At 43.1% G+C, this 23,277-nt stretch overlaps 2 protein-coding genes across 2 annotated transcripts in view; one reads left to right on the top strand and one right to left on the bottom strand.

The window, feature by feature from the left end:
- Nucleotides 1–1,018: 1,018 nt before the first annotated feature.
- Nucleotides 1,019–23,277, bottom strand: part of kcnk18 (potassium channel, subfamily K, member 18) — a 39,961-nt gene continuing 17,702 nt past the window's right edge. Inside the window, exon 3 of the mRNA XM_085476786.1 lies at nt 1,019–2,601. Within this exon, the coding sequence (XP_085332912.1) occupies nt 1,772–2,601 (830 nt within the window). The 3' untranslated portion in view covers nt 1,019–1,771. The remainder of the gene's footprint in view (nt 2,602–23,277) is intronic.
- Nucleotides 11,272–13,615, top strand: LOC146694834 (uncharacterized). Its single transcript, XM_085476788.1, has 2 exons — nt 11,272–13,023; nt 13,250–13,615. The coding sequence occupies exon 1, from the start codon at nt 11,449–11,451 to the stop codon at nt 12,598–12,600; it is 1,152 nt and encodes a 383-aa protein (XP_085332914.1). The 5' UTR covers nt 11,272–11,448; the 3' UTR covers nt 12,601–13,023; nt 13,250–13,615.

Genomic DNA, 23,277 nt, shown 5'->3' with positions numbered 1-23,277 from the left:
CTACGCGCTCTGCAACATGTTCTCTAACATGTGTCCTTTATTTTTCTACGCATTTCTCTTGTTTTGTATTTTGATTGTGTTTATTTCTCCTGTTTAATATTTGTTCCTGCTCTCTATTTATATTTTATTCCATGCATGCACAGACAATCTCATTGCACATGCACAATGACAATAAAGAGCTATTCTATTCTATTCTATTCTATTCTAAGACAGTACAATAAAGTGTATGATCCTAGTATTGTGTCATTTTGTGTCCTCTTGCTGTGGTGACTGCACTCACTGGTTGCAGCCAGATTTCAGCCAAATTCAGTTAAATGTTCGTCAGCACCATGAGCCCAACACTTATCATGAGTTTATTTGAGGATTGCTGCTTCAAACAAAGTCATGAAGCAAAGATAAAACAGCTGCTCAGTACTGTGGGATATTTAAACCTGGTACAGCTAAGCTTAAATATTATAACAGTCTAAGTTTAAAGTTAATACTGCAGATTTGGTAATGTTAGAACGATGTTGTCTATACTTCTTTATTGTAAGTATAGTGGTAGGTAGAGATGTGCTGTTAAAACATTCACTAGTAACCCAGCTAGTAGTGCTAAAACTGGTTTAGTGCTTTAGGCTTGACGTGTTCTCTCTGTGCCACCTGCTGGACAAAACACGTTACTGCATGAATGTATGAATTCAGTTCTAATGAAGAAATGCTTGACAGACCATCCTAAACAAATATATATAACTTTTTAAAACTGTGTGAACATTCGGTTAAACGTGCTGAGAAAGAAAAACGTGCGTGAATGAGACAATAAAGTGCTTTAAGTGCTCAAAATGAGAAAAACACTACATAAATACTATACCTTACCATGATGCTACGTGAATCTGTTTCATTTGTTTATTTCTTCAGTATTTCAGTAAATGTGAGGATGGATGACACACTGCTGCAGACCACGGGTACAAATAAACTAACCTGTTCCTGAAGCACAGCGGGAGAAAGGATTATTTGATACCTTGCTGCTGTAAGTTTGCTCACTTACAAAGACATCAACAGTTTATCATTTGTATGGTAGTTTCATTTTAATAGAGAGAGAAGAATATCAACCAAAAATCCAGAAAAACAAACACATTGCATAAAAGTTAAATAAATAAATTGATTTGCATGTTACTGAGTGAAATATTTGAGCACCTACAGCCTCGCCGATGGTTAGCAATTTCTTTCATTCCAACCTCTCCACCAACAAGGCCAAGAGGTTCTGCCAAAAGACATCCGGACAAGACTGTAGACGTGTATAAGGCAGGTGAGAAGGTGACAACTGTTGTTGTGATTCTTCTTTTTATATGTTTGACATGCATCTCTGTTCCCTCAGCCAGAACACTGACGATGGGTGGGTCTTCCAGCAGGACAATGACCTGAAACATACCACTAAGGCAACAAAGGTATGGCTAAAAAAGAAGCTGATTAAGGTCATGGAGTGGCTTAGCCAGTCCCCAGTCCAATTCCCTAAATCCCAATCACATTAATAACTTATGTGTAGCTAATTGATGTATAAGGCAACCACAACAACATGGAAAACTTGTGATTCACTGTCTCTACGTAGAAACAAATGTTTAGCCTCATTATTACAGCTGTGAAAATGTAAACCTCCTTCAGCGCGCAATCGTGAAGGGCACATGCAACTTTTTCCTTTACTCATGCTTGTAAGAAAAAAGGCATGCAGCTCCTACTGGCTCCTGATATGGGCCTGTTTCAAAGCCAAGAGTGAGGCAGAGACTCTCTCGGTGACCTAATCCTTTTCGCTGTTCTTAAAGGTTTCCACGTTTCCTCTGCTGATGAACTTGACACATTGGCGGTAACAGCTTACAATTCGTGTTTGGCTCAATTTAAAAGCCATGGACATGATAGCCATGCCGACAATGATGAACAGCGAGGTAAGCATGAAGAACTTGGGGTGCTTGGGTATAATATCACCAAAACCAATGGTAGTGAGGGTGATGAAGCAAAAGTAATAGGGATCAAAGTGTTTAAAATCAATTTCCCATATTGGCAGAATCAAGCCGCCAAAGCAAATGTAGGCAAAGACGATGAAAAGAATGAGCACGAAGGGGACATTCAGTGTTTCCATTTCATCTCCTAATCCTGTGAAATCCCACAAGGCATATCCTTTGGGTGGTGGTGGCAGACGATCAAGCTCTGGGCAGGACAGCCTCCTGAGCAGTGGACCCTCCCTCAGTAAATTCTCTCTGGCAAGAATCTTTTCAAAAATCTCTTTGTTGTTTTGAAGCTGGATGGACTTGTGCCGTACATCTGCCTGGCTGCGGAGCACCTGTTGGATGTCGAGGGGCTCGCGGATCACAACGTCACGGCTGAAGACAAAAGTACCATCCTCCAGGACCTGGCGGCTCGAGTCTCTCTCCTCAGTCTTCCATGGAGACCAGGTGCGGGAGAAGAGGTTTTTGGAAAGGGTGTGAGCATGGATGTAGGCTCTAGACATCACCATAGCAAGGAAGTCTCCAACATCGAGGATGACCAGAATCATAAGAGGGATGCCCACCATGGCATAGAAGACACACGCCACCTTACCAGGCAGGGTGACGGGATAGATCTCCCCATAACCTGAAACAACAGACATTTTAAAGCTGTAATTAAACTGTTAATTATAGGACTGGCTTTTGGTAACGTTTGTGTAGGAAAAATGTGATCATGACCCTTCTAGACAACGTTCTTGTTATACTTGAAAACAGCACAGCTCCTGTGATCACCATGAAAACCTGCGCTGGGAAAAAGCATCAAAGCTCCTGATCAACAAACTCTGACATGAAGAAACTTTGTAGCTGCTCCATCCACCACTGTGTGTTTTACACATGTGCAGTGACCAACAACATGCAGATGAACTGTTAGCTTAGTCTGAAGCATGTTTTAATTATACAGCTTGATGAAGGCTGACGTACATGGGGTCTACAGGGGCACCAGATGTACTAGTCTGTGCTTATTTCAAGGTTTTCATAACATTTTCACATTGAAAGTGAAATCATATAAAATACTGTCTTACTTAAATTGCAGTAACATTTAAAAATATGAACATAAAAGTTTTTTCACAAGCCAGTAAAAATGTACATCATAACATCTTGTTTTTAACAGACACTTTGCATCAAAGCACAGGACAAACTTCACACTCATTCACACTCAAACACTCAGAGTAAAGATTCATTTTTATTGCATATTTATCTGATTTTATTTGACTTTGACTCTACTTGAGAGTATTTATATATTTTTGCATTTAAGAAAATGTTTTCTTTAAAAAATAACATTTAATATGGTAAGTAAATGCAAAAGGTTTCTTTTTTTGTTTTTGACAAATGAAATGGACGAAGCAAAAAACACTGAAATTTCTCAAATGGAAACCAATGAGCACCTGTGTTCTTCCTCTTTTGGATATTTATTATTGCTCCTGAATAAGACAAAAGTGTTTATGTCTGATTACTCAATTAATGATGGAAAATAGATGAATCAATTACTAAAAAAATCAATAGCTGCTGGCCTAATAACAACCTATAATTGAATGTTGAGAGCAATATAAATACATAGTGAGTAAAAAAGTTAATTGAAGAAGAAACACTCAATGCATCACAGGAATTCCCAGCAGTAACTAAGGGAGGATTCAGGGTCACCTGGTCCAGCCCTAACTATATGCTTTAGCAAAAAGGAAAGTTTGAAGCCTAATCTTGAAAGTAGAGATAGTGTCTGTCTCCTGAATCCAAACTGGAAGCTGGTTCCACAGAAGAGGAGCCTGAAAACTGAAGGCTCTGCCTCCCATTCTACTTTTAAATACTCTAGGAACAACAAGTAGGCCTGCAGAGCGAGAGCGAAGTGCTCTAATAGGGTGATATGGTACTACAAGGTCATTAAGATAAGATGGGGCCTGATTATTTAAGACCTTGTATGTGAGGAGCAGGATTTTGAATTCTGGATTTAACAGGAAGCCAAAGCGGGAGAAATCTGCTCTCTCTTTCTAGTCCCTGTCAGGACTCTTGCTGCAGCATTTTGGATTAACTGAAGGCTTTTCAGGGAGTTTTTAGGACTTCCTGATAATAATGAATTACAGTCGTCCAGCCTGGAAGTAATAAATGCATGAACTAGTTTTTCAGCGTCACTCTGAGACAGGATATTTCTAATTTTAGAGATGTTGCACAAATGGAAGAAAGCAGTCTTACATATTTGTTTAATATGTGCGTTGAAGGACATGTCCTGGTCAAAAATGACTCCAAGGTTCCTCATAGTGTTACTGGAGGCCAAGGTAATGCCATCCAGAGTAAGAATCTGCTTAGATACCATATTTCTAAGCTTTTCAGGGCCGAGTACAATAACCTCAGTTTGATCTGAATTAAGAAGCAGAAAGTTAGCGGCCATCCAGGTCTTTATGTCTTTAAGACCTTCCTGCAGTTTAACTCATTGGTGTGTGTCATCTGGCTTCATGGACAGATAGAGCTGGGTGTCATCTGCATAGCAGTGTAAATGTATGCTATGTCTTCTAATGATGCTGCCTAAGGGAAGCATGTATAATGTAAACAGAATTGGTCCTAGCACTGAACCCTGTGGAACTCCATAATTAACCTCAGTGTGTGAAGAGGACTCTCCATTTACATGCACAAACTGGAGTCTATTATGCTTATCTCTTCAACACCAGATAGTGGGAGGTATCTCTCAGGGAGGAAGTGAAGTTTTTGTCCTTAAAAGCTGATGTGCAGGAAAGAGGAAAAATGGGAAAGGATAAGGATTTGAGAAGTTTGACAAAGAGCAAACTGTGATTGTTAGACAACAGGATACAAGGAAGGAAAAGTGGTGAACCTGCTGTAGTCATGGCTAGCTGAGGACGGCAGAAGCAGAATGAACACACACCACCTACAACAATGATCGTTGAGGTAGACCATGTGTACTCTTTCATGGAAACAGTGTTCCCTAATGGCTGGCACCTTTTTCAGAAGGATATTGCACCCTACCACTAAGCAAAAAGGGTTCAGGATTGGTGTGAGAAACACAACAAGGAGTTTGAGGTGTTGACTTTGCCTCCAAATTCCTAGGATCCTGATCCAATCAAGCGCCTGTGGCATGTGCACAGCCAAGAAGTCTGATTCTCACCTTGCAACTTACAGGACTTAAGGATCTGTTACCAACATTTTTCATGTACCCGCTTTAGGCTTGCGGGTGAATGTTTCTGTAAAGGTTTCTAGTGACTGTCTTTGAAACTCAGCTCTAGTCATTTACTAGTGTCTTGGCAGTTGTTCTGGGGTCTTTCTGGGACAGATCTCACATCAGTTATTGGCATGATGCTTTCTGAAGTGACTGCTCAAACCCTTCATGACGTTTTTATACTGTGTGTAAACTGAAACATAACCCAGTGTAACATAGTTAAATAGAGTCGAAGTTAAATCCCGCTAAATGGGACATTGGCGCCACCTACTGTCGAAAAAGTCACCCTGCAATATTCACAAAGGGCAAGGGATTCTGGGTAATCCTCAGAATAATGGAGGATTCCTGCGAGGTAAGGAATGCGCAAATGTCGTGGGGAGGAAAAATCATATCGCAGGCTGTTAAAGTAATACAGTCTGACCCGATTATTTTTGTTGTTTATACATCATTTGTTGCGGGTCATTTCTCCAGTCTTTATGTTGAACTGAGTGCACGTTTATGTGAGATTTCTTTATTGTGAGGAGAGGAAACAAAATGGGAGCATAGTTAGCTAACTCTGTTGTTGCTTTCCCGTTTAGATTTTGTGCTGATTGCCCACGACATTAAAAAGAGAGCATTCTAACCATTGCCTTTTTGTTGTGAATGCAGGTATGTGACTGTGCCACACTGTTTAGAGAATTTACATTGTTCCATGTACAGCTTTAAAATATATTTCTATATTCCTTTCATTTGGGAAATTTAACATGCAATGTTAATGGTGTTGAAGTTTTTCTATTTTGGTTGTATAAATTTACCACTATACGATCACACTGCAAGTGGAAATGTAATCCTCAGAATAATGGAGGATTCCTGCGAGACCAGAGAAGACACTACACAGAGGTCACATTGGTGCCGTGACTCGTTCGTGACGCTGCTGAATCGGGCTGGTGTCTTCTCATCACAGCATCATCGTGGAGCATCAGCTGCCTTATTGTTTAGTCTGTTGGGTAACGGAATCAAACTTTGGGGACTGTTGGACATACTTTTATATTGGCTTTGTATATTGCCATATTGTATTAAGTCCACCTTAGCTCTATTAATATTCTGCTAGATATGGATCTAAGTGACTCTGATGACACCCCAAATGTGACTCCCCTTGTTGTGGGTAGGGGCAGAGGGTTCACAACTGTTCCTTTTTCACTGGGTGACTGTCGGGTGGGGCATAGAGCAGCAGATAGTTCTTGTGAGCTGGTGGCTGAGTCGCAGTCAGTACAGTGCACTAAGTCATCTACCTCAGACCCCCCAATAACTGATGTGAGTCTAGTCGACCAAATGAGCGACATTGTGCAGCAAATTGGGCAACGCCTGGCTGATAGCATTCTGTCACACCTGACTACGCCACACACTTCGAGCCCTGCATCTGCTACATATACATGTCCTGAGGTGGCGCATGAAACAACAGATCTCCCCTCCAGCCGCTCACTAGATCTCTCTCAAGTCCAGCTGGTGGCTCCACGACAGGTTAAAGACCCACCTGTGTTTCGGGGGGAGAGTTCAGACTCATTGTCTGTTGATGAGTGGCAGGAAGCCATGCAGAGTTACATAAAGAAGAGTGCCATTCTTCCAGAAAACCAAGCTGAGGAGATTTTGATGCATCTGAGAGGCAGGGCAAAAGATGTTGTGAAATTTGGTGTGAGGAATAGTGGAATTGATGTCCAGCATAATCCACAAGCTATCTACAGACTTCTGCACAAACATTTTAGTTCCACCCAGTGCTCGTCTGTGCCCCTGGCTGACTTTTATTCCACCCTGCCGAAGGACCGGGAGGATCCATATGAGTACTGGCTGAGGCTGAACAAGGCTGCTGATGTTGTTGGCAACTGTCTTAACCCTTGTATGGTGTTCGGGTCTGTGAGACCCGTGTTCAGTTTTTTTCAAAAGAAAAATTAAACAATTAATTATTTTTTCACGTGTAAATGTGTTGTGTCTTTCCACTCACTCCACTTGATTATAACTGATTTATTTATAACATTTTATATAAAAGAAAAACGAGAAGCACATTAATTCATAAATGTGATCTAACAAAGGTAAAGGGAAAAAATTAACCATGTTTGCTGTTCATATGTCTTGTAATTGGGATGAAGTAAACATCTGTTGAGTAATTTAACATAAAATTGTTTGATAGTGTTAATTTGGAAAGCCAAAACTCTAGCGGGTCCACCAGACCCATGAACACTGGCTGAGTAACAAAAATACGAACACCACACAAGGGTTAAGGAGCAGGGGAAATCTTTTGAGAACTCTGGTGTGGAGGTTGCACGCATGTTCATCAGACACTGCCCCTGCAGAGACTTGGCTCTTATTTTTAGAACCAAAACATGTGATAAATGGTCAGCTCGTGAAGTTCAGGAGGTACTGGATGAGTAAGGGGTTCCAGTCTCCTCCACAGACGGGTAACTGTGTCTATGTGAATAAGGCAGAGGTTAGCACAAATGGTACTCCTTGTTTGGCTGACCATGAGCAGAGGCCAGCTGTGAGTCAGGATGGCTCTGCTATTGAGAGGTTGATCAGCATGCTAGAGAAGGTGCTGCTTCAAGGCCCAGGCTATGCTCGAGCTAATGCCAGGCGACAGAGTGCCCGACTGCCGAGAATACCGGGCTTAGATGACACACCATGTTCCATCTGCAGAGATAGCTCCCACTCCACACTCACGCACTGTCGGGAAAACAGATTGTGCTTCCTGTGTCACCTACCTGGTCATTCGAGACGTAACTGCCCAGAGGGCAAGTGTACTCCTTCCAGTGGTCATCAGGGAAACTGAACGATCTGCGTGGAGGGGAGGACAGCGCAGATCCAGCAAGTAAGCCTCCCATCTTGGATGTGACTGATATTAATGATTATGACACTTTGTATTCCACTTACAGTGGCATTGTCCCGCCAAATAAAACACTGATTGCACAGGGCTTGCATAGGCTCTCAAACACTGATAGTTTACTCTACTCTGCAGTGACTACTAGTGGTGGACAAGTTCTTAAAGCATTAGTGGACAGTGGATCTATGGCGTGCACCATAAGTGAGACAGTTGATGAGAACCTTTCACAATCGATACCTGATATTGAGAGACGTTCAGCTGAAGACGTTGTCATTGTTGGTTGTGGGGGTCACCTCATTACGCCTTCTGCTATGTATGATCTTACAGTGTCAATATATGGCTTTAAGGTGGTGATTCCTGTTCTGGTGGTTCCGGGCCAGGCTGATGACATGATTCTGGGCAGCAATGCGATAAAGTGGCTTATTTCACAGTTAAAAATGACTGTTGGTACCCAGGATGATGCTTTTCCTCATTTGGCAACTTTGCTGTCCTATTCTGATGACTGTGGTGGCAGAGCAATGCCTCCAAGTTTTGGCACTGCAAAGCTTAAGAGACGCGTCACCTTGCAGCCCTTGTCTGAACATTTAGTGTGGGCTAAGCTGCCTGCTCCTGATGCCTCAGCGGTGGGAAGTGCTGTCATTATTGAACCCACTCAGTCTCGATCCAAACCTGCACAGATCCTAGTGGGGCGAGTTGTCACTTCCTTGTTTGGGGATGGTTGGGTCCCTGTTAAAGTGGTGAATCCCTCCGACAAGCCCCTCACTCTCAGGAGAAATGCTAAGGTTGCTGATGTGTCCCCCTGTCTTTCTGTGCAGGACTTACCTGAACCTGTTCAAATTCAATCCAGTTCACAATACACACAGAACTCGTCGCCCGCACTGAGATCAGAAGCGGAGATGTCACAGCGCTTGTGTGATTTGGGCCTGCAGGACCTGGACCTCTCGTCCTGTGAAGTTTCCCCAGAATGGAGAGATAGGCTGCTGCGACTCATTGAGCAGTATGAGTCTATCTTTTCAAGGCACAAAATGGACTGCGGTGAGGCTGCTGACTTTGTCCACAGAATCCGCCTGGTGGACGACAAGCCCTTCAGACTGCCATACAGACGGGTCCCACCATGCCATAACGAGAAGCTTCGCACTGCCCTAGATGAGATGGAGGAGTCAGGGATAATCCGTAAGTCCCAGAGTGAATTCTCATCACCCCTTGTCTTAGTTGTTAAGCCAAATGGTGACCTGCGCATATGCAATGACTTTAGATGGTTAAATGCAAGAACAGTTAAAGATGCACATCCATTGCCTCATCAGTCAGACGCCCTCGCAGCACTTGGTGGGAATGTTTTTTTTTCTACAATGGATCTCACATCGGGGTTTTACAATGTCAGACTCCACGAGGACGACAAAAAATACACGGCATTCTCCTCCCCATTTGGCCTTCATGAATATAACAGGATGCCTCAAGGCCTGACAAATAGTCCTGCTACTTTTATGCGAATGATGATGTCCATTTTTGGTGATGAGAACTTCACAAGTTTGTTGTGTTATCTGGATGACCTTATGGTCTATGCCCCATCCGAACAGGTGGCTCTTGAACGTCTGCAGATGGTTTTCTCACGACTTTCTGCCAACAACCTGAAGCTCGCACCAAAGAAATGCCACTTTCTTCAGCGGTCTGTGAAGTTCCTGGGACACATCATATGTGGTGAGGGTGTGAAAACAGACCCAAGTAAAGTGCAGGCTATAGACAATGTGGAGGAAGCAGACCTGATGGAGTCTGACGGGGTGACACCATGTGCAAGGAAAATCAGATCCTTCCTGGGGATGGTTCTCTACTACCATCATTTTATCGAGCGGTGCTCTGCAAAAGCTAAGCCACTGTTTGATCTTGTGGCTGAACCAGCTGCGCTACGCAAGAGAGGTAGAGGCTGTAAGCCTAAATTTAAAAGGGGCCACGTGAAGCTGTCTCCGGCTGACTGGACTGATGAGTGCAGGGAAGCATTCAAGGCCCTAAAACATGAACTTGTGCATAGTGTCACATTAGCCCATCCAGATTTTACTGCGCCCTTTCTCCTTGCAGTTGATGCTTCCTTTGACGGCCTTGGAGCTGTCCTCTCACAGTTGCCCCCTGATGGTAGCATCGCCAGACCAGTGGCATTCGCCAGTAAGACCCTGTCACACTCTCAGCTAAACTATCCAGCGCATCGTTTGGAGTTTCTTGCTCTGAAATGGGCAGTCTGTGACAAGTTTAGCCATTGGCTGAAAGGGAGCCACTTCACAGTGTGGACGGACAATAACCCGCTGACATACATCTTAACCAAGCCTAGGTTAGATGCATGTGAGCAACGATGGGTTTCAAAGCTTGCAGCATACAGTTTTGAACTGAAGTATGTCCCTGGCACCAAAAATGTTGTCGCGGATGCATTGAGTAGAGAGCCATTTGTCCAGTCGTGCATAGGCCACAGGCTAGTCACTGAACCTTATGCTGCCCTATTGAACCAAATGCACGGTCTGGTGGATGGGACTGTGCAGGATATGTTTCGGTGTGCTGCAAACTGCCAGTTGGTTGTGGATCAGTCTGAGGAAGGAGCTACAAGTATCCTAGCTAACCCTCAAGGTTCTCTCTCGTCACAGGATGTTTCTGCTGCGTTGGCTGCGCATGACACTGGTGGTATCAGCCATGTGAGAGGTGTGGGATCAGATATCCCTCAGGTCCCAACTATTGCCCGTCCTGCCTGTACGCCGAGAAGTGAACTCGCTAACCTGCAGGAACAAGATGAGGTTTTGGGCAGAGTTTCCTTTTATGTCCGGCGTCACAAGAGGCCCACCAGGCATGAACGTGCTAGCGAGTCCCGTGGTGTAATGAAATTACTCAGACATTGGTCCAGACTCTTGATTAAAGATGGTATGTTGTATAAGGTGAAGAAAGACAGGAACATGAACGTGACGATTTACCAGTTTGTTGTCCCAGACACTCTGAAGACTGAAGTTCTCCGAGGCATCCATGATACGGCGGGTCATCAGGGCCAAGTCCGCACCCTGTCTCTTGCAAGGCAGAGATTCTTTTGGACAGGGATGGAGCGTGACATCATCAATCATGTGAAAGGCTGTTTTCGTTGTGTGGTTGGGAAAACCCCAGAGCCGAATGACCGTGCCACACTGGACAGCATTTGTACCACTGAACCGATGGAGCTAGTCTGCATCGACTTCTGGACTGCTGAACAGACTGACAAAAAGTGCATTGATGTTTTGGTTGTCACAGACCATTTTTCCAAATTAGCGCATGCATTCCCTTGTAAGAATCAGTCTGCCAAGCAGGTTGCTCGCCGCCTGTGGAATGACTTTTTCTGTGTGTACGGCTTTCCCAGACGTATACACTCTGATCAAGGAGCCAACTTTGAGAGTCAACTCATTAAGGAGCTCCTGGACATGGCTGGCATCCAGAAATCACACACCACTCCTTACCACCCAATGGGGAATGGTATTGTCGAGCGATACAACAGGACTTTGGGAAACATGATACGGGCTTTGCCCCCTCAATCCAAAGCCAGGTGGCCGCAAATGCTTCAGATGTTGACATTCTGCTACAATTGCACTGAACATGAAACAACAGGTTTCGCACCTTTTTTTCTCGTATTTGGGAGAATTCCTCGTCTGCCTGTTGATGTTGTTTTCCAGCATGTTCTCCCTGATGGTGCCGTTGTTGACCACGGTGAATTTGTCGCCCATTTGAAGCGTGACCTGTCTGAGGCTGCCCGCATTGCCAGGCAGAACAGCCGTATTGCCCAGGCTCGCCAGGCGAAGAATTATGACCGCAAGGCTAAGGGTGCGCCCCTCTCAGTCGGTGACAGAGTCTTGCTTGCTAATGGTGGTGAGAGAGGAAAGAGGAAGATCGCTGACAAATGGGAATCCACAGTTTTTGAGGTGGTGTCTGTGAAACCTGACATCAATGTGTACCACATCAGAGACCCTGTGACTCTCAGGGAAAAAGTTGCTCACCGAAACCTACTACTTCCTGTGAGTTTCATTCCTGCAGGAAACGAGTGCATACCAGTGTCAACCTGCCCCTCTGTTGCGGATAGTGGACAAGGTGAACCAGAACTTCCAGGTGATGTGCAGGATGGTGAGACGAAGACGGTTCGCTGGCTCATGCAGATGGACCAAGCAAGTGACAGGGACTCTGCGGTTGGTCAACCTGGTTGTTCTCTTGGTGCGGCTTTCAGCGTCCCAACCTCTGAGGCAGAATCGACTGTGGCCCCGCCTGCTGGGTGTGACCCGTTGGTTTCCCGGTTGCCCTCCCCTGCCCCCTCTATTGAATCTGTTGTGTCCTGGAGTGCCTCCTCGCAGCTTCTGGCGGGAGATGCTGCACATGTCCTTTCCCCTGATCTTGTGACTGACACACGACTGAGTACAGAGGACCGTGTAGTGCGTACACAGCCACCACCTCTTTGTACTAGATCAGGTAGACCTGTGAAACCTCCAACACGTCTCATTTGTGAGATCAATGAACAACAGGTTGATGATTCAGTGTCGACAGTTGACTCCTTGTTTTCATTTGTGCGAAATATGTTTTCAGGATAGATTACTAGCCGTTTTGCAAATGTGCTGTTACTCAGAACGTTTTGGGTAATACCTGCGTGGAGCAATGTTCACATCATGGGAGGTGTATACGGCATCTTTCATATCTGGGTTGGCAGGGGAATTGGCCGCTCTCTTGCTTGCCTTATTCCATATGGAAAGTTTTTTTTAACTGACTTGAACTATATTGTGCTCCCACGGTCACACTGTTATGTTTTATGCATTGGAAGTTTCTGTTTTTCTGTTGTCATGCCCCAATTTAGCAGGATTTAAGGGGGGTGTGTGTAACATAGTTAAATAGAGTCGAAGTTAAATCCCGCTAAATGGGACATTGGCGCCACCTACTGTCGAAAAAGTCACCCTGCAATATTCACAAAGGGCAAGGGATTCTGGGTAATCCTCAGAATAATGGAGGATTCCTGCGAGGTAAGGAATGCGCAAATGTCGTGGGGAGGAAAAATCATATCGCAGGCTGTTAAAGTAATACAGTCTGACCCGATTATTTTTGTTGTTTATACATCATTTGTTGCGGGTCATTTCTCCAGTCTTTATGTTGAACTGAGTGCACGTTTATGTGAGATTTCTTTATTGTGAGGAGAGGAAACAAAATGGGAGCATAGTTAGCTAACTCTGTTGTTGCTTTCCCGTTTAGATTTTGTGCTGATTGCCCACGACATTAAAAAGAGAGCATTCTAACCATTGCCTTTTTGTTGTGAATGCAGGTATGTGACTGTGCCACACTGTTTAGAGAATTTACATTGTTCCATGTACAGCTTTAAAATATATTTCTATATTCCTTTCATTTGGGAAATTTAACATGCAATGTTAATGGTGTTGAAGTTTTTCTATTTTGGTTGTATAAATTTACCACTATACGATCACACTGCAAGTGGAAATGTAATCCTCAGAATAATGGAGGATTCCTGCGAGATTTTGTGCTGATTGCCCACGACATTAAAAAGAGAGCATTCTAACCATTGCCTTTTTGTTGTGAATGCAGACCAGAGAAGACACTACACAGAGGTCACACCAGCTCCCTATCATAATACACTTTGATTTGACAAGCTTTGAGCTCAGCAAAGTTAAAGCACATTACTGGTTTGTGTTATGGCAGCTTTTCAGGGGGGCTAATAATTTTGACCCTGGTAATTTTTTTCCTGAAATAATTCCGGTATTGTGTGAGAATGGAAATAATTTATGTTTTTAAAAGAGAACTAGTATGTTGGTCTGTTCAAAAAAGCCCTTGAGAAATTTTTGACAAATTGCACTCTTGCTGTGAGCCTTGAACGAAGTCTTCAGCTTACAAGACAACACAGCAGACAATGTTCCTCTGAACCTCTACAACTTCTAATAAGCTTTTTTGCGGTTATGTAAAAGGCCTTCTCCTCTGGACGCGCCTCGCCTTTGGAGAGTTGTGGGCTTCCTGTAGCTGCTAAGCCATTAGCAATTAGATCTCTTTACCACTTGTGATGTGTTTGACAGTAACACTAATGTATCTACACAAGGCTCTTACACATCAAATCAGGTCAGTTCCAGCTAAGAATGGTTTACTCAGCACTTACAATATAACCATAACAAATTCATCAATAATTATTCATCATAACGATAAATTATGAATAAGGAATAGCAACAGAATCAGCTGTGGAAATCATGGAAATTTGTACATTTCTGACAGCATCCATCCATCTAGCCTTTATCCTCTGCTGATCCCACTCAGGCTGAGAGGTGCTGGAGCCTATCCCAGCTGATCACCAGTCCATCACAGGGAGACACAGACAACAGTTCACATTCACACCAATGGGCAGTTTGGAGTGAACTTAACCCCACTCACTGCCTCATAGCAGGAAGGTCCCGGTTTCAACGCCGCCATCTGGGTGGGCCCTTCCTTTGTATCTTCTCCCTGTGTCCATGCGAGTTCTGCGTGGGTTAGTTAGAGGGGTTCCTAATGTATATGTTCAGTATGTAAATTTTGAGTTAGAGCATTCAAATTTGAAATGATTGACTTATTAGAGCAATACAGTTTGACGTTAACACTCCCTTAAATATAAACATAGAAGCCAAGGAGTCAGGAGTAAACATCCTCTTTAGGTCTGTAGTTGGGCACTGGGGTGGCGGAGGAGTGGGAGCACTACAGGCAGCGATACAGTAACACTGACATGTCAGAGGGACAGAATGGAAACTACAGGTAACTGAAAACTGTGTCTGGTATCTGACATGACGACAGTAAAATACACAGTGTTAGCACTGCTATCTCACAGCAGGTTATTCCTGGGCTTAAACCTGGGTAAGGTGAAGCTCAAGATTCTGGTCACATTGGAAAAAATGCCAGGGTTGATGCTGCCTATGTCAGCCCAAGTCTTACAAAAGATATCGTTAATCTCAAGATCGTCAATTCCAGGTCAAAAAAGGCTTAAAAAATGAAAACAAAGTGGTTTGCTGAACTCGCTCACAGAGTTCGATCCATTTCTCATAATTAACATATCAAATTTTAGTTATCTTTAAAAATATTATCTATATTTCGTGAGTATATACTGACATTAACTCCTGATAATCAAAAACCAACGCAAGTCAACATCTTTAGACTCCCGTGGAAAAATGGCCAACACAAATTCACACATTTAGCCTTAGCTGAACTTGGCATGCCACTCTTATCAATCAAAGATGATCAGTTCTGGCTCTTACAAAAACAAATAACAAACAACAAACAAACAAAACTTTGCAGTAGACAAAACCCCCACATGTAGGCGTCAAACTAGAGAATCAACCAGACAGTGGGCGATATCACAGTTGTCTGTGCATGATGGACAGAGCAGCACTCTGCAGCTGACTTCTAACTGAGAGCATGCAGACATTCACATCGGGAAACATTTTTAATGTGTTCTGATGTAAAACGATGGCTGACTGACTAGTTTACCTCAGTCACGTGTGGTGGTAAACACAGCTTGATTCCATTTGGGATGTGTAGCTGCTGCATGATTGGCGGGCTGTTTCGCGTTGTCAACATGATATGTTTCGTAGCTCCCCTCCCGGACATCAAGTGCAGTAGGCTTCTGATTAGTTTTAGAAAGTGCCTTTGCAAAGTGTACCAAGAGAAGAGTCAGTGATCTTTGTGGCACTGGTCCCAAGCACACTTACAGAGCCTCAGATATCCCAACAATCCAAATCCCAGCGACCATCTGATCATTAGACATCGATAAAGAAAGACATGATTTGTTCTTGGATGTTTGCTTGTTGGACTGATTTTTTATATGTGACTGTATTAAATTAGTTGAAACTATGCTCAGTGAGTAACATAATTTCAAGTACTGACAGCACTGTAACACCTTCAAAGAAGGGGGCTTATAAATTCTGAATGTACATTTTTGGAGGTGCATGTAGTCTGTGCTGTGGAGGACATGACATTTAAAGTCTGTCAGCATCCAATACATTTGGTCATTTGACTGAAGTAACTCTCGCTCGGATGGAGGGATGCTGTGTTTGAGGAGAGGCATCATTTCCGTGAAGCCTGAACAAAGCCCAGAGTCATACAATCATTAATTAACCAGGCTATCTGTTGCTGTGGTTACTAATGTTTAGAGAGGTCACTCGCTTTATGAGGAAACATCTATGCACACAATGATTATATTATAATCACTACTGCAGACAGTGACTGGGGAGAAATAACAAATCTACTATCAAATACATTCTGACCTTAGTAAACACACGAGACCCTAAAACAACGTGTTCTATACATATATATATATATATATATATATATATATATATATATATATATACATATATATATTTAAAATGTACCTTACATGGGAAGTACGTTTAGTGCCTGACAATGTCAATACTGCAATATCAGCACACAGTCATTAGCACAAAAGTGCATCAAGCCACAAGTAAGGCAGACCGCAGCAAATGAAGACTGACCAGAGAAGAGTAACAAGTCAATAATGCTCAGTATCACAGGCTTGGTTTTAAAGGCCTTATTAGTGCTGCATCACGATGCCACACTAGCAAAGGTAAACAAATTTAGAATGTGTAAAAATGTTTTCTTTAAAACAAGACAAAACACACATGTGATATTGCTATTAGAAATTACAATAAGAAGTCATTTTCTATGGTAGTTTCACCTTAAAGGAGAAAGAGAGAGAATGTCAACTAAATATCTGAGCAGCTGGGGTAGAAGGGCCTCGGTCAGGGTCATGTGCAAAGCAACCCTGGAGCTCTGTCAGAGTCACCATTGGGTTCTCTTGACCAAGGAACTCTTTGACCAAGGCGTTGGAGTTTGCCAAAATGGACCTGAATGACTCTCAGACCATAAGAAACAACATTCATTGATTCAGTGAAACAAAGACTGAACTTTTTGGCCTCTTTGGATGAATGGATGGATGGATGGATGGATGGATGGATGGATGCGTGGATGGATGGATGGATGGATGCGTGGATGGATGGATGGACGGATGGATGGATGCGTGGATGGATGGATGGACGGATGGATGCGTGGATGGATGGATGGATGATGGATGGACGGACGGATGGATGCGTGGATGGATGGATGGATGCGTGGATGGATGGATGGATGGATGGATGGACGGATGGATGGATGCGTGGATGGATGGATGGATGATGGATGGACGGATGGATGGATGCGTGGATGGATGCATGGATGGATGGATGGATGGATGGATGGATGGAAGGATGGATGCGTGGATGGATGGATGGATGGACGGATGGATGGATGCGTGAATGGATGGATGGATGGATGGACAAACGGATGCGTGGATGGATGGATGGATGGATGGATGGACGGATGGATAGACGGATGGATGGACGAATGGATGGATGGATGGATGGATGCGTGGATGGATGGATGCGTGGATGGATGGATGGATGGACGGACGGATGCGTGGATGGATGGATGGATGCGTGGATGGATGGATGGACGGATGGATGGATGCGTGGATGGATGGATGGATGATGGATGGACGGATGGATGGATGCGTGGATGGATGGATGGATGGAAGGATGGATGCGTGGATGGATGGATGGATGGACGGATGCGTGAATGGATGGATGGATGGATGGACGAACGGATGCGTGGATGGATGGATGGATGGACGGATGGATAGACGGATGGATGGACGGATGGATGGATGGATGGATGCGTGGATGGATGGATGCGTGGATGGATGGATGGATGGACGGACGGATGCGTGGATGGATGGATGGATGGATGGATGGACGGATGGATAAACGGATGGATGCGTGGATGGATGGTCTGGATTGGGAGGGAGACTGGATGAAACTCACCACATGTGTCCCCCTGTGGTAAACTGAGTTTTTGGACATGAGTTCGACAGACACAGCTGTCTAGATATGATCCCATAGCTGACAGTGCATGTCAGAGCACAGACAAAGCCATGATGTGCAAAGAATTGTCTGTAGAGCTCTGACACAGAAAATTCCAGGCCAAGCTGAACAATCCAGGTAGAACAACCTTAGCTAGGGAGGAGAACCTGGCGGTCACTCCGACAGAGCTTCAGTATTGCTCTGTAGAGAGAAGAAAACTTTCCAGAAATTCTCTGGTCTGATGAAACAAATATTGTATTCTTTGGACTGAATGCCAGGCATCATGGCTAGAGGAAACCGGGCACTGCTCATCACCTCCCCAATAAGCAAAGTGATGGCACCATCATGCTATGGGAAGGAACTGGGAGACCAACATGTAGCCACACATCTGAAAGCATATTGATTTGCTCTCCTGATATTTAGACTGTAGTATTGATATTTTAACCTTTCTTTGAATGCAGCAGTGTGTAGAGACAACCTTGAGGATAACGTGCTCCAGAGTGATTTGGACCTGGGAGTAAAGTTTCATCTTGCAGTTATTTTAAAGCTACCTAACAACTCCTGTGTTGGCTATCTTGGGTCTGCGTCTTTGCTTAGTGCCATTATTTACTGACAGAACATCAGCAAAAGTTGTAACCATGAATGGCATCAGCAATTTGCCTGTTTAAGAGAGTTTAGAAAGTGTGTGTTTTCCTATGAAGCATCATTTTTGAATAACAATACAAACTAGAAAAAATTTGCGTTTCCTGCGAAAATGCTGTGTGGATGCCGTAACGCTGAAGCTGTCTGCTGAAAATAGCTGAAAAAGATTAAAAGTTGCAAAAAGTGTATGGCGGTAAAGAAACTGAAAATTATGCTGAAAAAAGGTGAAGAAGCAGTAATTTTTGCTGAAAGGTGGTGAAAAGTCAAAAGCTCTACTGAAAAGGGGTAAAGAAGCTAAAATTTGTACTGAAAAGAGGTGAAAAGAAATTGTGCCATGAGCAGGATTCAAACCTGGCCCTACTGGTCTCAAGGTGGCTACTCAACTCACTGAGCCAAAGTCATTATCAAAACCAAAAAGATGGAGAGACTGACAATTGTGCTGAAATGAGCAGAAGATGCTGAGAATTGCGCTGATAAGAGGTGAAAAGACTGAAAATTCTGCTTAAGAGAGGTCAATCAGCAGAATTTCTGCAGAAAAAAGGTAAAGATGCAAAACGTTGTGCTGAAAAGAGGTGAATCAGCAGAATTTCTGCTGAAAATAGTTTTTTTTCTGAAAACAACAAAAAGAAAAGCTGTGAGAGGTAAGTGACGGAAGTGATGTTGTAGGTGACGTCAGACGCCGGAGATTTTGGCGGAGAAAAAGCAAATGGTAGCATAGAGTTTAACAAAGGTTTTCCAAGCTTCAGTATTTCCAAATATACTAATCAATTGTCATATAACTAACAACATCTGTTTTATCATCTCTAACACCCTGGAGGACAACGGGGAGAGTTTAGACGCTCTCCAAGATTACATCGACCGCTGTTTTCAAGATTTAGTAATGCATAAGGCCCAGAGTGCATCTTCCCCGGCCAAAATCGAGACGCCGTCATCGAAGAGAAGTCGCCAGGCAGACTCCCCCGGTACAACATCGCCTGCCGGCAAAGACATCGCAGAAATCCTGGAGTCCATCGACAAGCGATTGTCCAGTTTCGATGCGAGGCTGTCCCTGGTGGAGATTTTACACCGGGAATTTAAATCTCTGAGAGAATCCCTGGAATTCAGCCAGCGGCAGGTGGAAACGCTTGCCGCTGAAAATGCCACGCTACGGGAGTCGGTTAAATCTCTCACCGATAACGTGACCCAGCTAAACATTGAAAATAAAAAAATAAAAGAGTCCGTTATCGATTTACAAGCCCGTAGCATGAGAGATAATCTTGTGTTTTCTGGTATTCCAGAAACTGCCGGAGAGGACGCAGAGGCAACGGTGAAAAGCTTCATTAAAATCCACCTGAAGCTGCCGGAGGACACCGTAAAGAACATCGACTTCGATAGAGTACATCGCTTGGGGGGCGCGCGGTCGCGGACCGCGAGACCACGGCCTATTGTGGCCAAATTCAGTCAATTCAAACAGAAGGAACAGGTGAAGAGTCGCGGCAGAGAGCTGAAAGGAACGGACTTCAGCGTGAACGACCAGTTCCCCAAAGAGATCCTGGAACGACGCAAGGTCCTGTTCCCAGTTCGACGTAGCTTTATCCAGAAAGGCTCCCGTGCTGTCATCGCTGTGGACCGGCTCTACGTGGACGGACAGCTGTACCGCGACCCCGGCACCACACCGTGGTTATACTGACTGCACTCCAGATAAGAACCCGCTACACTCTTTTCTTATTCATTCACACTTTCTCCTTTAAAATGTGTTTAACCTAGTAATATCAGTAGGATGTCATAGCAGATATAACACCGTCACCCTCCGTCATTGCTTTAATTGGAATGTTTCCGTTTCGTTTCCTTTTTTTTGTTGTCGCTCACAGTTCATGTGGTTTCTTTCTTTCTCTTGTCTTTCACTGCTGTGGTCACCTACTTCCCCACTCACCTACAAACAACACCCTCTATTTCTCCATATTTTCACAACACGATCACGCAAACACATCAGCTCAACAGCAGCACATTCACAACAGCCTCACAGCACGCACAGACTTGCAGGACACATAAGCAAGCCACGCTTGTTCATATTAGTGAATATTCACACACATAGTCAGACTTATGGAGTCTCTCACCACACTTCTTTTTCTCTTTCTATTTACAAACAAGGGATGTTTCCATATTCTCTCCACCTGTCTAAACAAAACACCCAGCATACATCATTAAACATACACGCACAATTAAGGGCATGCTGAGGTTTGTCACATGGAATGTAAATGGAGCTGGCACCAGAGGAAAGAGGTTAAAAATATTTAACCAGCTTAAAAAACTACAGGCAGATGTTATTTTATTACAAGAAACTCACAAACCTGTCACAGGTTTAAATGAACTTAAAACACCTGAGTTTCCTAACGTGTTTGCAGCCGGTTATAATTCTAGACAACGGGGAGTAGCAATTTTAATACATAAAAATGTTAATTTTACAGTACTCGATACAGTTATAGATCCAGAGGGTAGATTTCTAATTATTAAACTATCAATATTGAACAAAAAACTATGTATTGTTAGTATATATGGTCCAAATGTTGATGAACCCTCATTCTTCCACGGTTTTTTTAGTGCACTCTCTGAACACCTTGATTGCACACTCATTCTTGGCGGTGACCTCAACCTTGGACTAAATGAAGAAATGGATAGGCTCAACACAACAGGAACTCAGCGTAATTGGCAGTCCACAAATATAATCAAACAGTATATGAACGACTTTGGTCTTTGCGATGCATGGCGCTCTCTTCACCCCACCAGTAAGGAATATACTTTTTTCTCGCATGTTCATCACTCTTACTCTCGTCTGGATTATTTTTTGGTCAGCAGCTCACTGCTGTGTGACATTTCAGACACTGAGATTCATCCTATAGCTGTCAGCGATCATGCTCCTGTATCTTTAACACTAATGCACAAGAATAATACTACGCCAAGTAAAAACTGGAGATTTAATATATCACTACTTAAAGATGAAGACTTTATTAAATACTTTAAAAAGGAATGGACTTCATATTTAGACTTTAATGACACTCCCGGAATATCTGCTTCTGTTCTATGGGAAGCAGGGAAAGCTGTGATGAGAGGTAAAATAATTTCTTTCTCATCACACAAAAAGAAAGAAGAAAACAAAAATATTCAGGAATTAGAAAAAAACATCAAATCACTAGAAGAAGCCTACGCGTCCCACCAAGATCAGGAAACATTGAACAAAATATGCAAAACAAAACTAGAATTAAATGAAACTATTAATAAAAAAACACAATTCCTTATACAAAGACTTCGCTTGCAGAATTTTGAACACAGTAACAAATCAGGTCGATTTCTAGCTAACCAGCTAAAAATAAATAAAGAAAAAACAACTATATGTGCTGCTAAAGATTTATCGGGGAACACAATATATGATCCTGGAAGAATAAACAACATTTTTAGGGATTTCTATGAAACTTTATACTCACCACAAATAAACCCATCTAAAAATGAAATTGATCTGTTTCTTGACAACGTAACTCTTCCAAAATTACTAGACAGTCAAGCAATGGAATTGGATTCGCCACTGACGCCAAGTGAACTCCAGGAAGCCCTGATAAGTATGCCCAATAATAAGGCCCCAGGTCCAGACGGCTTCCCTGCAGAATTCTACAAAGAATTCTGGACAATTTTGGCACCAGTATTCCACAGCATGTTGCAGGAAATCGAGGAAAAGGGCAGACTACCACCAAATATGAATTCTGCCAACATTAGTCTCCTGCTAAAACCAGGCAAAGACCCTTTATTTCCCTCAAGCTATCGTCCAATTTCTCTTTTAAATGTAGACCTTAAAATAATCTGCAAAGCTCTCTCAAAGAGATTAGAGAAAATGACCCCCCTCTTAATTCATCCTGACCAAACTGGTTTCATAAAAGGTCGGCACTCCTCAACAAACACTCGTAGATTACTTAATTTAATAGACTACTCATACGATAAAAACATCGAAGCCATAATATTATCTCTAGATGCAGAAAAAGCATTTGACAGAGTTAATTGGAAATTTTTATTCGCGACTTTACACAAATTTGGTTTTGGAAACTCTTTCATAAACTGGATAAGAATATTATACAATTCCCCAACGGCTCGTATCAGAACAAATGACCAGACATCCTCCAGCTTCTGTCTCCTGAGGGGCACCAGACAGGGATGCCCACTCTCCCCCTCACTTTTTGCAATTTTTATCGAACCTCTAGCAGCAGCATTTAGACAGGCTACAACAATTAAGGGCATAAAATGTAAGAACATAGAACATAAAATCAGTCTCTATGCGGATGATGTGTTGCTTTTTCTGCAAAACACACAAACCAACCTCTCTGAGGTAATTACTTTAATAAACTGGTTTTCAAGAGTTTCAGATTATTCAATTAACTGGCCAAAATCTACAGTTCTCCCCATTAACTGCTCCTTCCATAATTCTTCCTCTGCCCCACTGCAATCCGGAAATATTAAATATTTAGGTATTAATATCTCTCCTAAGCTTTCAGACTTAACTAAACTAAACCACATCCCACTTCTAAAGAAAGTAGAAGGCGATCTGACTAGATGGAAATCTTTACCCATATCACTCATGGGAAGGGTCGCCACTATAAAAATGATGATCTTGCCAAAAATAAATTACTTATTTTTGATGATCCCTAACAAACCATCACAAGATTGGTTCAGATC

The sequence above is a fragment of the Copadichromis virginalis genome, linkage group LG13 (assembly GCF_057382275.1).
Source record: "Copadichromis virginalis isolate Kocher_CV1m ecotype Utaka linkage group LG13, C_Virginalis_male_GT1.1, whole genome shotgun sequence".
Classification (NCBI taxonomy): Eukaryota; Metazoa; Chordata; class Actinopteri; order Cichliformes; family Cichlidae; genus Copadichromis; species Copadichromis virginalis.
The sequence above is the reverse complement of the archived record's forward strand: the minus strand, read 5'-3'. Positions and strand labels throughout refer to the sequence as shown.

Coding starts and splice junctions, on each gene's coding strand:
- LOC146694834 (XM_085476788.1), top strand. CDS start 11,449: ATGGCTGGCATCCAGAAATCACACACCACTCCTTACCACCCAATGGGG.